The 12726-nt window shown below is 37.3% G+C and overlaps 1 protein-coding gene across 1 annotated transcript in view; it reads right to left on the bottom strand.

Annotated features, from left to right (window-relative positions):
* LOC124556559 (DNA polymerase zeta catalytic subunit) overlaps positions 1 to 12726 on the bottom strand; it is a 223577-nt gene that overhangs the window by 186023 nt on the left and 24828 nt on the right. The window contains exons 5-6 of the mRNA XM_047130515.1: positions 6856 to 7000; positions 5947 to 6057 (exon numbers count right to left, since the gene is read on the bottom strand). Coding sequence (XP_046986471.1) covers positions 5947 to 6057; positions 6856 to 7000 — 256 coding nt within the window. The remainder of the gene's footprint in view (positions 1 to 5946; positions 6058 to 6855; positions 7001 to 12726) is intronic.

Here is a 12726-nt window from a genome sequence, read left to right as displayed (position 1 = left end):
CTTATAGAGTGGCATTGTGTCCAATACTTTCCAGGAATCTACGAATAAGTAATCTACCTGTTGCCCTTCATCCATGTTTCACAGGATTTTGTGTGAAAAAGAGGCGAACTGAATTTCACACACCAGTCGTGATTTCTAAATCCATGTTGATTTGTAGATAAAAGATTTTGTCTTTCACAGAAATTTATTATATTCAAAATACACTCAAGAATTCTGCACAAAATGGATGTCAAGGACATTGGTCTGTAAATTCCTCAGGCCATCCTTTTAGCATTCCATTATACAGGAGTCACCAGCACTTTTTTTACAGTCCCTTGGGACTTTCTATTGGGCGAGAGATTCTGAATAAATGCAATATAAGTAAGGGTCCAATGGTGAAAGAGTACTCTCTGTGAAACCAAACTGGTATTCCGTCTGGACTTGGCGACTTGTTTGTTTCCAACTCTTTCAGTTGTTTTTCAGCACACGGGATGCCTATTTCTATGTCCTCCATACACAAGTTTGTGCAGCAGTCAAACGATGGTCTGTCTGTATGATCCCGCTGGGTGACTGATTTATTAAACATTATATTTAAAACTTCAGCTTTCCTTTTGCTGTTTTCTACTGCCACATCAGACTGATCTACGAGTGACTGTAACAAAGCCTTCAACCTGCTTTGTGATTTTACGTGAAGAATGGAATTTTCTAGCATTCTCAGTAAGATCTTTTGCTGATGTCTGACAGCGGCAGTTATATGCATCGTGAATTTATATTTTTATAGAAGCATTTAAATGTCCATCACTCTGAAATCAAATGAGAGCCATTCATTGTCTAAGTAAGTTACTCTTGACATTGTGGTGGGCCATGTCCAGCCAATCAGAAGACTGGTGTCACTTGTGCAACTTTCCAGTCTTTGGGTGCGTATCTTTCTACGAGTGAGTGGTTGTATGTGATTGCTAAGTATGGTATGGAGCTATTGTATCAGCATACTCTGAACAGAAACTAACTGGTAAACAATCTGAATCAGATGCCTTGCCTTTATTAAGTGTTTTAGGCTGCTTCGCAACGCCAAGGATATCTATTTCTAAGTTACTCGTGTTGGCAGTTGTTCTTGATTCGAATTCTGGAATATTTACTTCATCTTCTTTGGTGAAGGAGTTTCAGGAAACTTGTTTAGCAACTCTGTTTTAATGGCACTGTCATAAATAACATCACCATTGTTATCGCATAGTGAAGGTATTGATTGCATCTTGCTGCTGGTGTACTTTATACAACCAGAATCTCTTTGTGTGTGTTTTTTTTTCAGATTTAGAGAGAGTGCTCGAGTGTAGAAACTATTAAAAGAATATTGCATTGAAGTTCATAGTAAATTTCGAGCTTCTGTAAAAATTCGCCAATCTTGGGATGTTGCATTCTTTTAAATGTGGCATGCTTTATTCGCTGCTTCTGCAACAGTGTTAGAACCCATTTTATGTACCACAGGGGATCAGTACCATCTCTTATTAATTTATTTAGTATATAACTCTCAATTATCCTTGATACTATTTCTTTGAATTTAAATCACATTAGGTCTAAGCTTACAAAGTCAGACGGGAAGGAGTGGAGACCGTCTCTTAGGAAGGTGTCAACTGAATTTTTATCTGCTTTTTTAAATAGATACCCTTCATAATTATTTTTGGTGGGTTTGGATGTTATGGTCTCCAGTCTAGCTACAACAACCTAAGTTGTTGGTCATTAATCCCTATATCTGTCATGATGCTCCCTATTTGATCAGGATTATTTGCTGCTAAGAGTTCAAGTATGTTTTCACAAAAATTTACACTTTGAGTGTGCTCCTGCGGTGGAGAAAGCATTTAGTACAATTTCTGAGGATGTTTTACACCTACTATCCTGTCTGAATATATATTTTTGCCAACAAATCAAGAGTAGATTGAAGACACCAACAATTATAATTGTATGGGTGACCTACTTGTGATAAGATTCAAGTTTTCTTTGAACTGTTCAGCAACTGTATAATACGAGTTGGGGGGGGGTGGGGGTGGGGGGGGCGAGGAGAGGTCAGTAAAAGGAACCAATTATCAATTTATTCTGGTTGTCAAGTATAACCTCTACTCATACTCACAGGAACTATTTACTTCAATTTCACTACAAGGTAAACTACAACTGACGGCAATAAACACTCCACCACCAACTGTATTTAATCTATCCTTTCTGAACATGGCTAGGACCTTTCTAAAACTTTTGGCTGAACTTATCTCCAGTTTTACCCAGCTTTCAGTACCTACAACAATTTGAGCTTCAGTCCTTTCTATTAGCTCTTGGATCCCTGTCTCTTTCCCAACACAGCTATGACAGTTTACAACTACAATACTGATAGGTGCTATGTCAATCCTCTTCCTGTGTTCATCGTACACCCTTCAAAAACTGAAGCCCTTTTCACACTTTCCAAAGACCATCTGACCTAAAAAAAAAAAACTATCCAGTGCTATCCACACAGCCCCGCTACCTGTGTATAGTGAAGTCCTTGCCTATTTAGCATCAAGTAATAAGTTTTAATCTGCCAGGAAGTTTCATATCAGTGCACACTCCACTGCAGAGAGAAAAATTCATTCTGGAAACATCCCACAGGTTGTGGTTAAGCCATGTCTCCACAATATCCTTTCTTCCAGGAGTGCTAGTTCTACTAGTTGAACTAATTAAATTTGAAAACTGTTGTTGCAGAATTTTTGTTTTTACATAAATATATTTTGTCACATTTTAGCATATGATACAGTCTTTCGACTTTTCTCATTGAGAAAGCTGAAATTACATTGTTCGCACAAAAATACAAAAATATGTCCCATCACATCAGAAGTGTGCTTAAGACACACACACACTGCGGAAATAACCATATTCCAAAGGGTTTACAATTTTTCTTAACAAATGAATATCTATTAGCTTCTGTTACATTATTACTTTCGATTATTATTTCATAAATGAATCCAGAATTTAACACGGTAACCAGTAAAATATTGCGTAATTAATAATAGAAATTTTAAGTGTGCCACTAGCTCGTAATTTAAAATGTTTCTATAAAAATAACTTTAACTGTACATTCAAAACTAGTACCTATCGATTGTAACATCGAAACTAAAACATTTTATAAAGTAATTCATTTTCATAAATTTTAGCTTGAAATATAACACACTGTGTATAAAATTAAATGACAGTTTTCAGAAAAGTGACTGAGATAATACTGACCTGTCCAAATTTTGAAAAATAATAATGGTATCAGCAACTACTGCTGAGGAAAAGTAATGCTAGTGGAGGATGTAATATTACAGTAGCTCAGTTGGTAGAGCACTTGCCCGCGAAAGGAAAAGGCCCTGAGTTTGAGTCTTGGACCGGCACACAGTTTTAAACTGCCAGGAAGTTTCAAGTACCTAATTTATTATATCAACGACCTGTTCAGCAGAAGAGATTAAAGTGGTATGAAATAGTTGTCTAAAGAAAATCATTATTGTTGTAACCCTATACAGTAAATGTGCATAATTAAACAGCATGCTCCTGCATCTCCAGCCTAAGGAGGCCACTTCACTCGGCACAGGCAGCAAAGCAAGTGATATGCCATGTATAAACAGCAGAATATAAGATGGCAGACCAAGTCCTCAGCTGCTCTAATGCTTTGTGATTAAAGATCACTTTACCTTTAAACTGTGCAGCTACGTAACTCATGATTTCGAGTGCTTGTTCTTATCACAATGTCATTCAGTGTGTCTATAATTCCATTTATGTGGAAGTGAATTAAAAGTTAGTTGGTGGGAATTCTAACATTGTGTTGGTGTAATGTTATAATATATTTTGATGATGTGTGTGGTATGCTTGTCCTCATGTTTCATTCCTCAGCTCGCTATGGCCAGTGGAAGAAATTCTTCAGTCTCTTGTTGCACAGCAGTGAGCTCTCATCAGCCAGCAGCAGGCTCTCTCTGAGGTACTAAACAGTAGCTGAGTACTAGGGTTCACCACTGTTGATGCAACCTCCACCGTTTCCTCCACATGATGATACTGCGGAGGACTTGGATGCATACAAAAAATGCTTTCAGCAACATTTCCAAGATTTTGGTGTCACTGACCCCTGGTGTGTAAGACTTTCTTTCTGTCACAGATTTCTCCTCGAGTTTATCATCATCATCATCATCATCATCATCAGCAATAGCAGCCAGTGTCACAACAGCGGTCCCATGCCCCTCTCCTGTTGTGCCCTTATTGCTTTGTTCAACACAAGCAGGCCGCATGCCCAAAGTGATGTGATGTGAATAAAAGAGGGGGGGCGAGGGGGGGGGGGGGGACAATTGCATCTGCATCTGCGTGCAACTTTCAATCTCATGCATCAGACATTAAAATGGATGTAAACTGTGTTTCCCAAGTGATGGTAGCCCCAAAAAAACTTTATACAGATGTACACATTATGGACAAGATCCTACAAATGCAAGTAGACACTCGTGCAGCACTGACTTTGTTAAATTCTCAAACTTATGCAGATCTTGGATCACCAGCATTGTCCCCTGTCTTTCATCAGTTGGTGAGTTACAACAAACAACACTGGGACAGTTTTCTACTTCTGCAGTTTACAAAACAATTGTTCAACCTTTGACCGTTCTATTGGTAGATAATGCCAACACTGAAACTTATTTTGGTTATATGCTTTCAAAATTTGTGGATTATCTATTTCTGATGAAGTGCATTTGGTATTGGATGAAGTTCACTACCAACAACTGGACACAGTATGCTATGAATTTTTCTCCCAGTTTTTGGATGATTTATGGTGTGCTACCAATTTCAAGGCTCACATTGCAATGAAACCAACAGTGACCCCTTTTTTCATGCCTGTCCCATCCCCATTGCTCTATGGGATCAAGTCAAAGTGGAATTTCATCAACTTATGTCCATGGGTGTTATTATGCCTGTCTCCTCTAGTGAATAGTCTACTCCACTGGTAATCATAAAAAACCTAATGGTACCCTTCAGCTCCATGGTGATTATAAGTACCTGGGAATTCAAAGTGTATTAATGATACCTATCCCTTACTCCCATACAGTTGAAGTCTTAAATTCCTTTCCAGGGGCCAGTATTTTTCCAAAACAGACTTGTCATAAGCCTACTTATAACTGCATCTGGATAATGATTCCACATGTGGCCTAGTAGTAAAAACCCCATTCAGGTTATATCAATGCCAGCACCTGCCATTCAGCACAGCTAGTGCCCCTGCTATTTTTTAATGATTTTTGGAGCAACTTGTGGCATCCGTGTCAGGGTGTATCACCACCCGGATGATACTGCGGTCTCCGGTTCAAAAAATGGCTCTGAGCACTATGGGACTCAACTGCTGAGGTCATTAGTCCCCTAGAACTTAGAACTAGTTAAACCTAACTAACCTAAGGACATCACAAACATCCATGCCCGAGGCAGGATTCGAACCTGCGACCGTAGCGGTCTTGCGGTTCCAGACTGCTCCAGCAGTCATCCCCTTCCTATGAAGACATCTCCAAGGTGAATAGTTTTCCAGCAAGTGGAGTGAGTGTTGCAACCCTATACAGTGAGCATGCATAATTACACAGCGTGAACCTGTACGGCTGGCCCAAAAAGGCCACCTCATTCTGCACAGACGGCAGAGGAAGCACTGTACTATGTGCAAACAGTGGCATATAAGCCTGCACACTGGACCCTCGGCCACTTTAATGTTTTGTGACTAAGGAGCACTTTACTGATAAGCTGCACAATTATGTAACCCATGATTTTGTGTGCTTGTTCTTATTACAATGTCTTTCATCTATAATTGCCTTTATGTGGAAGCGAATTAAAAGTTGTTTGGTGGGAATTATAACATTGTGTTGGTGTGCAATGTTACAATAATTACAACACATGTACACCAGAACACAATAATCGGTGGTACTGAAGTGCAGCATAAGATCTGGGGACTACATTTACCTGCACTCTGACTGGGAGCAATAATGTGACAGCCTTGTATATCTCCTTCAATTCTGCATGTACTTAGCTTCTTGACATTTTCTTGTAACCAATCCTCTTCTCGTACAGGTACTGCAAGCAAAAGAGCCAACAATAATAAAACACTGGTCACGAAGCAAATGAGTTGTTATTAATTATGGAACATAAATAAAATTTCCAGATTGTACAACATAATGCACTGCATATGTACAGTTGCTACAACTCCGGTAATAAACTGTTACTAGTTAGAATAAAAGTACGATGCATGGAATCATATTGATGTCAATACATTTGCAGGTCAAAGATGACCAATAATATTATAAAGAAAAGATCTACATTTACAGTTATACACAGAGACTCAGACATACTTGTAACACATAATAAAACAGTTACTTTATATGGGAAATAAATTACTAGAATTAATTTTAATGTTTTGTAATAAATTAAGAACAACGGATTCAAAGACAAGGCACTGTGATAGAATACAAATCAAGGGATAAAGTGAATTAAGCATGCTAAAAATTGAGTTGTGATGAATACAAAGTGTGAGGAGAAACAAGTACCAGACAATCTTTTTATCCATGTGTCAGAATCAACGATATATAATTAAGATTTCTGCTTCCTTTTGAAGGATAGAAACTATATTTGTACATTTCACTATCCAATAATAAACAACTGAAAGGGGATTTATGTAGTGTATAAAACTGACATAACTATCATTAGCTTTCTATGTCATTTGTACAGGCACCCAGATTTCAGTATTAAAAGTCAGTAATACTTTGCTATTTTTCTCTTTAAACGAGAGCAGATAGCATTAGTCATTTTATAAAATGTGACTGAATATCACTCAACTCACTTAGAGTATAAGAAACAACTCTTGTAGTATCTTACCATCCAGTGATGACTCTCTTCTGAATTTCACCTGTGACACAGATACAAAACTCATTCCATGCAGTTTGTAATCTATCATAAACTGCAGGATGAATGGAATATGTGCCTCATGTGGTTGGAAAATTTTATTAAGGACAGCTCCATTCTGTGGGAAAAAAATTATAATAGTTTCGGACACATATCAATTTTGTGTATGATAGAACTGTGACAAAACAGCAGCGAATAAAAATAAAATAAAATAAAATAAAAAATCCATTGACTAAGTCATATGGTGTTAAAAAGGAATGAGAGAGAAAGAATAATGCTGTAGCTACAGTTTACATTTTACTATACAATAAAATATAAACATGATTAAACAATGATTAAGAAGTAAGACTACTAACATTAAGATGACGTATTAAATTCGTGGTCATGGGCAAAAAAAATTATTTTTTCTTCGTCAGAACATGAAGCTTAAACACCTGGATGTGATGCTGCTATATGACTGGAATGATTACTGGTCTAGGATGGCAACACTGGGAAGACACAGAATGCTGGAGGTCAGAAGTTGCCACAAGATCTCACAGAATGTCAAAACAGAGGTGAAGTTAGGTGCAATAATTTTAACATAAGCAGAGCTCCAGAAGCAAAGAATGTAAGAGTAGTTCTGTGTATTGGACTATGGTGTGAAGGAGGAAGGAGAAGTCAAAAAGTTGAAAGGAACAGAAAGCCATGGAGGAAGACAGGCCTAAAGATTTAGAAAAGTAACCTATGGAATACATAGTAAAGTAAACAAAAGAGAGACAGATAATAATGAATACCCAGCAGAACAAAAATTTTCACTTTTTATTCATTTGATGACTAGTTTCGGGCCGACACCCATTTTCAAATCATCCTATGGAACAGAAAACCAAACTTAAACTCATCCATAACACAGTTATTACCAAATTCTTAAGCATATGCCAAAGATACAGAACATATCGTTTTAAACATACATAACAAAGTCGAAAATGGCACTTTTTGAAGATGTCACAAATGTGTAATGAACATGTACAGTGCATACAGTTAACTGGCAGTTTACTCCTTCCACTGTCGTAACGAAACCTTGGGATGGGAGCGCTCTTTTTATTTGTTAAAATGTTCTCCGACCATCAAGAACACAGTAATTCACACAATAACTGTACAAGCCCACAATAAAATCAATACTTTTTTTAAATTTTTACCAAAAACAGTCAAATACTTCAAATCCCTGACCAGTAATACACAGCCATGCCACATATTATAAAATTGTATCCATGTTGGCACATAAAAAACATTAAATGTGAAACCATTCAAATCAACAATAAAATTATTACTTTTTAAATCCTTTACCAAAAACAGTCAACTATTGAGAACCACTGAACAGTAAAACATAATAGCACCACCTACGGCGTGTATTACAAAGTTATATGCCATGTAGGCATGTAAAATTCATTAATATGAACAGCAACATTAGTATTAAAAGAAAAAAAAACAACAGGAGATTAAACATCTTCATCACTTCTGACCATTTACAAGCTTTTTCTTTTAATACTACAGTTGCTGTTCATATTAATGATTTTTATGTGCCTACGTGGTATACAACTTTGTGGCATGCACTGTAAGTGCTGCTGTTCTTGTGTTTTACTGTTCAGTGGCTTTAAACAGTTGACTGTTTTTGGTACAGGATTTAAAAACAATAATTTTATAGTTGACTTGCACAGTTTCATGTTTAATAATTTTTACATGCCAACATGGCATGCAATTTTGCAATACACACTGTTTGTGGCACTCCTGTGTATTACTTGTCAGTGATTTTAAGTATTTGACTCCTTTTGGTAAAATTTTAACAAGTTTTCCTATTGTTTTCTGCACAGTTTCACATTTAATAATTTTTACATGTCAAAATGGCTTACAATTTTGTAATATGCGCTGTATGTGGTGCTGCTGTGTATTACTGGTCAGGGATTTTAAGTATTTGATTCTTTTTGGTAAAGATTTAAAAAAGTATTAATTTTATTATGGACTTGTACAGTTACTGTATGAATTGCTGTATTCTTGATGGTTGGAGAACATTTTAATAAATAAAAATGTTTTCTATATCATTATGGGGTGCCCCCTTCCCACGGTTTCCTTATGACAGTAGCAAGAGTAAATTGCCAGTTATCTACATGCACTGTAAATGTTCATTTCACATTTGTGACCTCTTCAAAAAGTGCCATTTTCAACTTTGTTACGTAAGCTTAAAACAATGTGTTTTGTATCTTTGGCATATGCTTATGAATTTGGTATTAACTGTATTATGCATGAGTGTAGATTCAGTTTTCTGCCCTGTAGAATGATTTGAAAATGGGTCTCAGCCCAGAAACGAGTCATCGAATGAATAAAAAGTAAAAATTTGCTACTTTGAAAGGTTTTTCATTCTACTGATTAACAGAAGTTGCTGATCCATGCCACTCCAGCATGCTGGAAGTCTGTAATAATGAATAATGACAAACAGAATACATCTACATCTACATTTATACTCCGCAAGCCACCCAACGGTGTGTGGCGGAGGGCACTTTACGTGCCACGGTCATTACATCCCTTTTCTGTTCCAGTCGCGTATGGTTCGCAGGAAGAACGACTGTCTGAAAGCCTCCGTAAGCGCTCGAATCTCTCTTATTTTACATTTGTGATCTCCTCGGGAGGTATAAGTAGGGGGAAGCAATATATTCGATACCTCATCCAGAAACGCACCCTCTAGAAACCTGGCGAGCAAGCTACACCGCGATGCAGAGCGCCTCTCTTGCAGAGTTTACCAAATAACCCTGTGACGAAACGCGCCGCTCTTCTTTGGATCTTCTCTATCTCCTCCGTCAACCCGATCTGGTACGGATCCCACACTGATGAGTAATACTCAAGTATCCACACTAAATGTGACATAACCAATGGCAGATGTACATTTACAGTTATCAGTGTTGTTTGCTAGTATTTCAGTATTCATTCTTCTTCAGAGTGCAGAAAAGAAATTCACGTGCAGAACATGAAGTGCTCTGAAGAACAATGAAAGATTGACAAATCAGTCAGCACTACTTTCTACATAGCACTCTACTGTTCACCAGCTCTTTGATAATGTAAGTCATGGTCCTTACTGTCAATCACTATCGCCTTGCCATGTGGATGCGATATGGATGGGCATGGTGTCAGAACACCACTCCCTGACTGTTGTCAACTTAAGATAAGAAATTTGGTATGGAAATAATTAATACATAATAAAAAAGATTTGCAGCTGGTTTTATGGACAGCATCTCATTAGTGTGTGTCAGCTCAGACAATTGGTGAATCAAATAGCACTGGCACAAGGTGTACTGTGATATTAATGACAAATTCATTGGATATCACTTGGGTTTCTCATAATTCTGTGATATGAATGACAAATTCATTAGACGTCACTTGGGTTTCTCATAATTTATGCGAGGAAAGTTCAATGAGTATGGAGTGTGTAGAAGCCTATAAAGAAATATGACTGTAGAACCCAGAACAGTTTTCAGCATCACCACTAAGACTCAAATGTTAGAAAATATAACTCCATGGTAATAGTTGCAAGCAATCATTCACTGAACACATTGTTACATGTTAAACTTAGAGCCACCATTACTCATACTGCCATGTATTTCTTGTGGAACATTTTTGGCAGTAACCAGTTTTGCACTATTTGAGGTGGGAAGAGACTCATCATTCAAATTTGTGAATATAATAATTGCATAATAATATTTTAAAGAGGACTGGAGTGATAATGGGAAACAAATGAGGATTAATTAAGACAAATAAAGTTCTGATTGACAATGGTACGATGAAATTAATCTTCATGAAGCTGAGATTGACACTCAACTAATGCACAAATATCGTCATGTTAATGAACTGTTGCAGGTTGCTGTATTTGACTGAAAAGCAGAAATACTTCCAAAATGGGCACATGAATTCCAATGTAGTTTAAGAAATGGGTCACTTGTTACTAATGGAGGCAATGGAACAGTTCATAATTATGTAGCTGCAATCAATTCTGGCTTGTAAGAATACGAGATCATTAAAAATTTTATATTACAGAGGAGTTTCAGCAATGATCAGCAGCACTAAATGGAGCAGACAATTTTCCAATATCAGAGCTACTTCACTGTTTACAGTTTATTGGTGGATGTAAAGCAGGTAGGAAGGTATTAAATGCCCCTTTGACATCAAGACCACTAGATCGAAATTACCTACAGATCGTACAAAGAAAGGGAAAGAAATTACCAATTTCCTAAACTACCACTAACACATCTATGTTGAGTAATTTAAGGAAACATTGAAACACCTACTTTGGGTTGGGCAGATTCTTGAATACTGCTCGAGTGTTTGGGATTCACACCAGGCCAGATTACAGGAAGACATAGAGGCAATTCAGAGGCAGGCTGCTACATTTGTCGCTGGTAGGTTTCATCAACATGCACGTGTTATAGAGATTCTTCAAGATCTATAACGTCCTTTTCACAAAACATTATTGGGAAAATTTAGAGAGTCAGCATTTTAAGTTCACAGCATAATGGTTTTACTATCGCGAATGTACATTTCGCATAAGGATCATGAAGATAAGAGTGAAATTAGGGCTGTTACGGAGGCATACAGACAATCATTTTCCCTTGTCCCTTGCTCAATTTGCTAGTGTAACAGGAAAGGAAACGACTAGTAGTGTCACAAGGTACTTTCCGCTGTGCACCATACAGTGGTTTGCTTAATATGTATGTAAATGTAGATGTGACTGATTTCCTTAATGAGTGCATGACGTCGCTTGGTCATCGATTGAAATGGTGTTTGTTCCCTCCTCTTTCAGGCAATGTGCTAGAAACAGATGAAAATATTATAGCCACTGCTTTTTTTGCAAAGAGGAACAGATCAGTAAATTTAGGAAAACCTTGGGAACAAAGAAAATTCTTTAGTAGCTGAAGGGAGAAAGACTACCAAAAAATCTTTTTTACTACATTTTGGAGCCACTGCTGAACTGTTCTTTATTAATAACATATAACATCATCATGTTTATAGCAAATTAACTTTAGTTTCTTGCTGATAACAGTACTGTTGTGTGTTATAGTGGGCTTACAAGTGCCATTTATTGATTTATGGGAGCAAAAATTTTAGTTAACCAAACAATACAATGCATTACGGGCACTGTCTTGCTCACATGGTGAGGTACACCATAACTTCACTGCAATTCGCTGTCAGTGTTATGACTAGTAACAAGAGTGGTTTTAACATAGTTATCCATACTGTCCTTTGAATGTCAGTTTACTACCATAATTCAGTCAGTGCAGAAACTGATTTATATTTCGAAAAGAGATTATGATTCACTTATAGATGGTGGAATGAGTAAATGTAACCACTCATTAAATAGTGAGGGCATTGATAGGCACATAAATCCTGCAGCTCTGGAAAATGGTATCTGAGTTTATGAACTGTCACAGGAACATCCTACACCATCAGTGCCATCTCCAAAAGCAGCCACATCATACATCATCTCTGCTGCACCTACTGCACTGAAATCTTCTTTACTTATTACATTAACTATCTTATCAAAAGTATTAGGACACATATTAGTGGACCCCATACTTAAACTCCCTACATACAGTCATTCTGCTAGCTGGACTGCTGGTAGCACTTTGGAACTCAATAGTGATTCCTTCCATTGACTTCATGCAATTTTTTACAACCATCCTTCGCAGTGCTACATGACCCCTGTCTGTCAACACCTACAATCTGCAAGGTCTTGATTTAACTGTGGCTCTTCCTTTATATTTCCACTTCACCATCTCATCACCAACATTTGGCAACTTTAAAGGGCTGAAATGACCCTGAAGG

Source organism: Schistocerca americana, chromosome X (assembly GCF_021461395.2).
Source record: "Schistocerca americana isolate TAMUIC-IGC-003095 chromosome X, iqSchAmer2.1, whole genome shotgun sequence".
Classification (NCBI taxonomy): Eukaryota; Metazoa; Arthropoda; class Insecta; order Orthoptera; family Acrididae; genus Schistocerca; species Schistocerca americana.
Note: the sequence above shows the minus strand (reverse complement) of the source record. Positions and strands in the feature narration are given on the sequence as shown.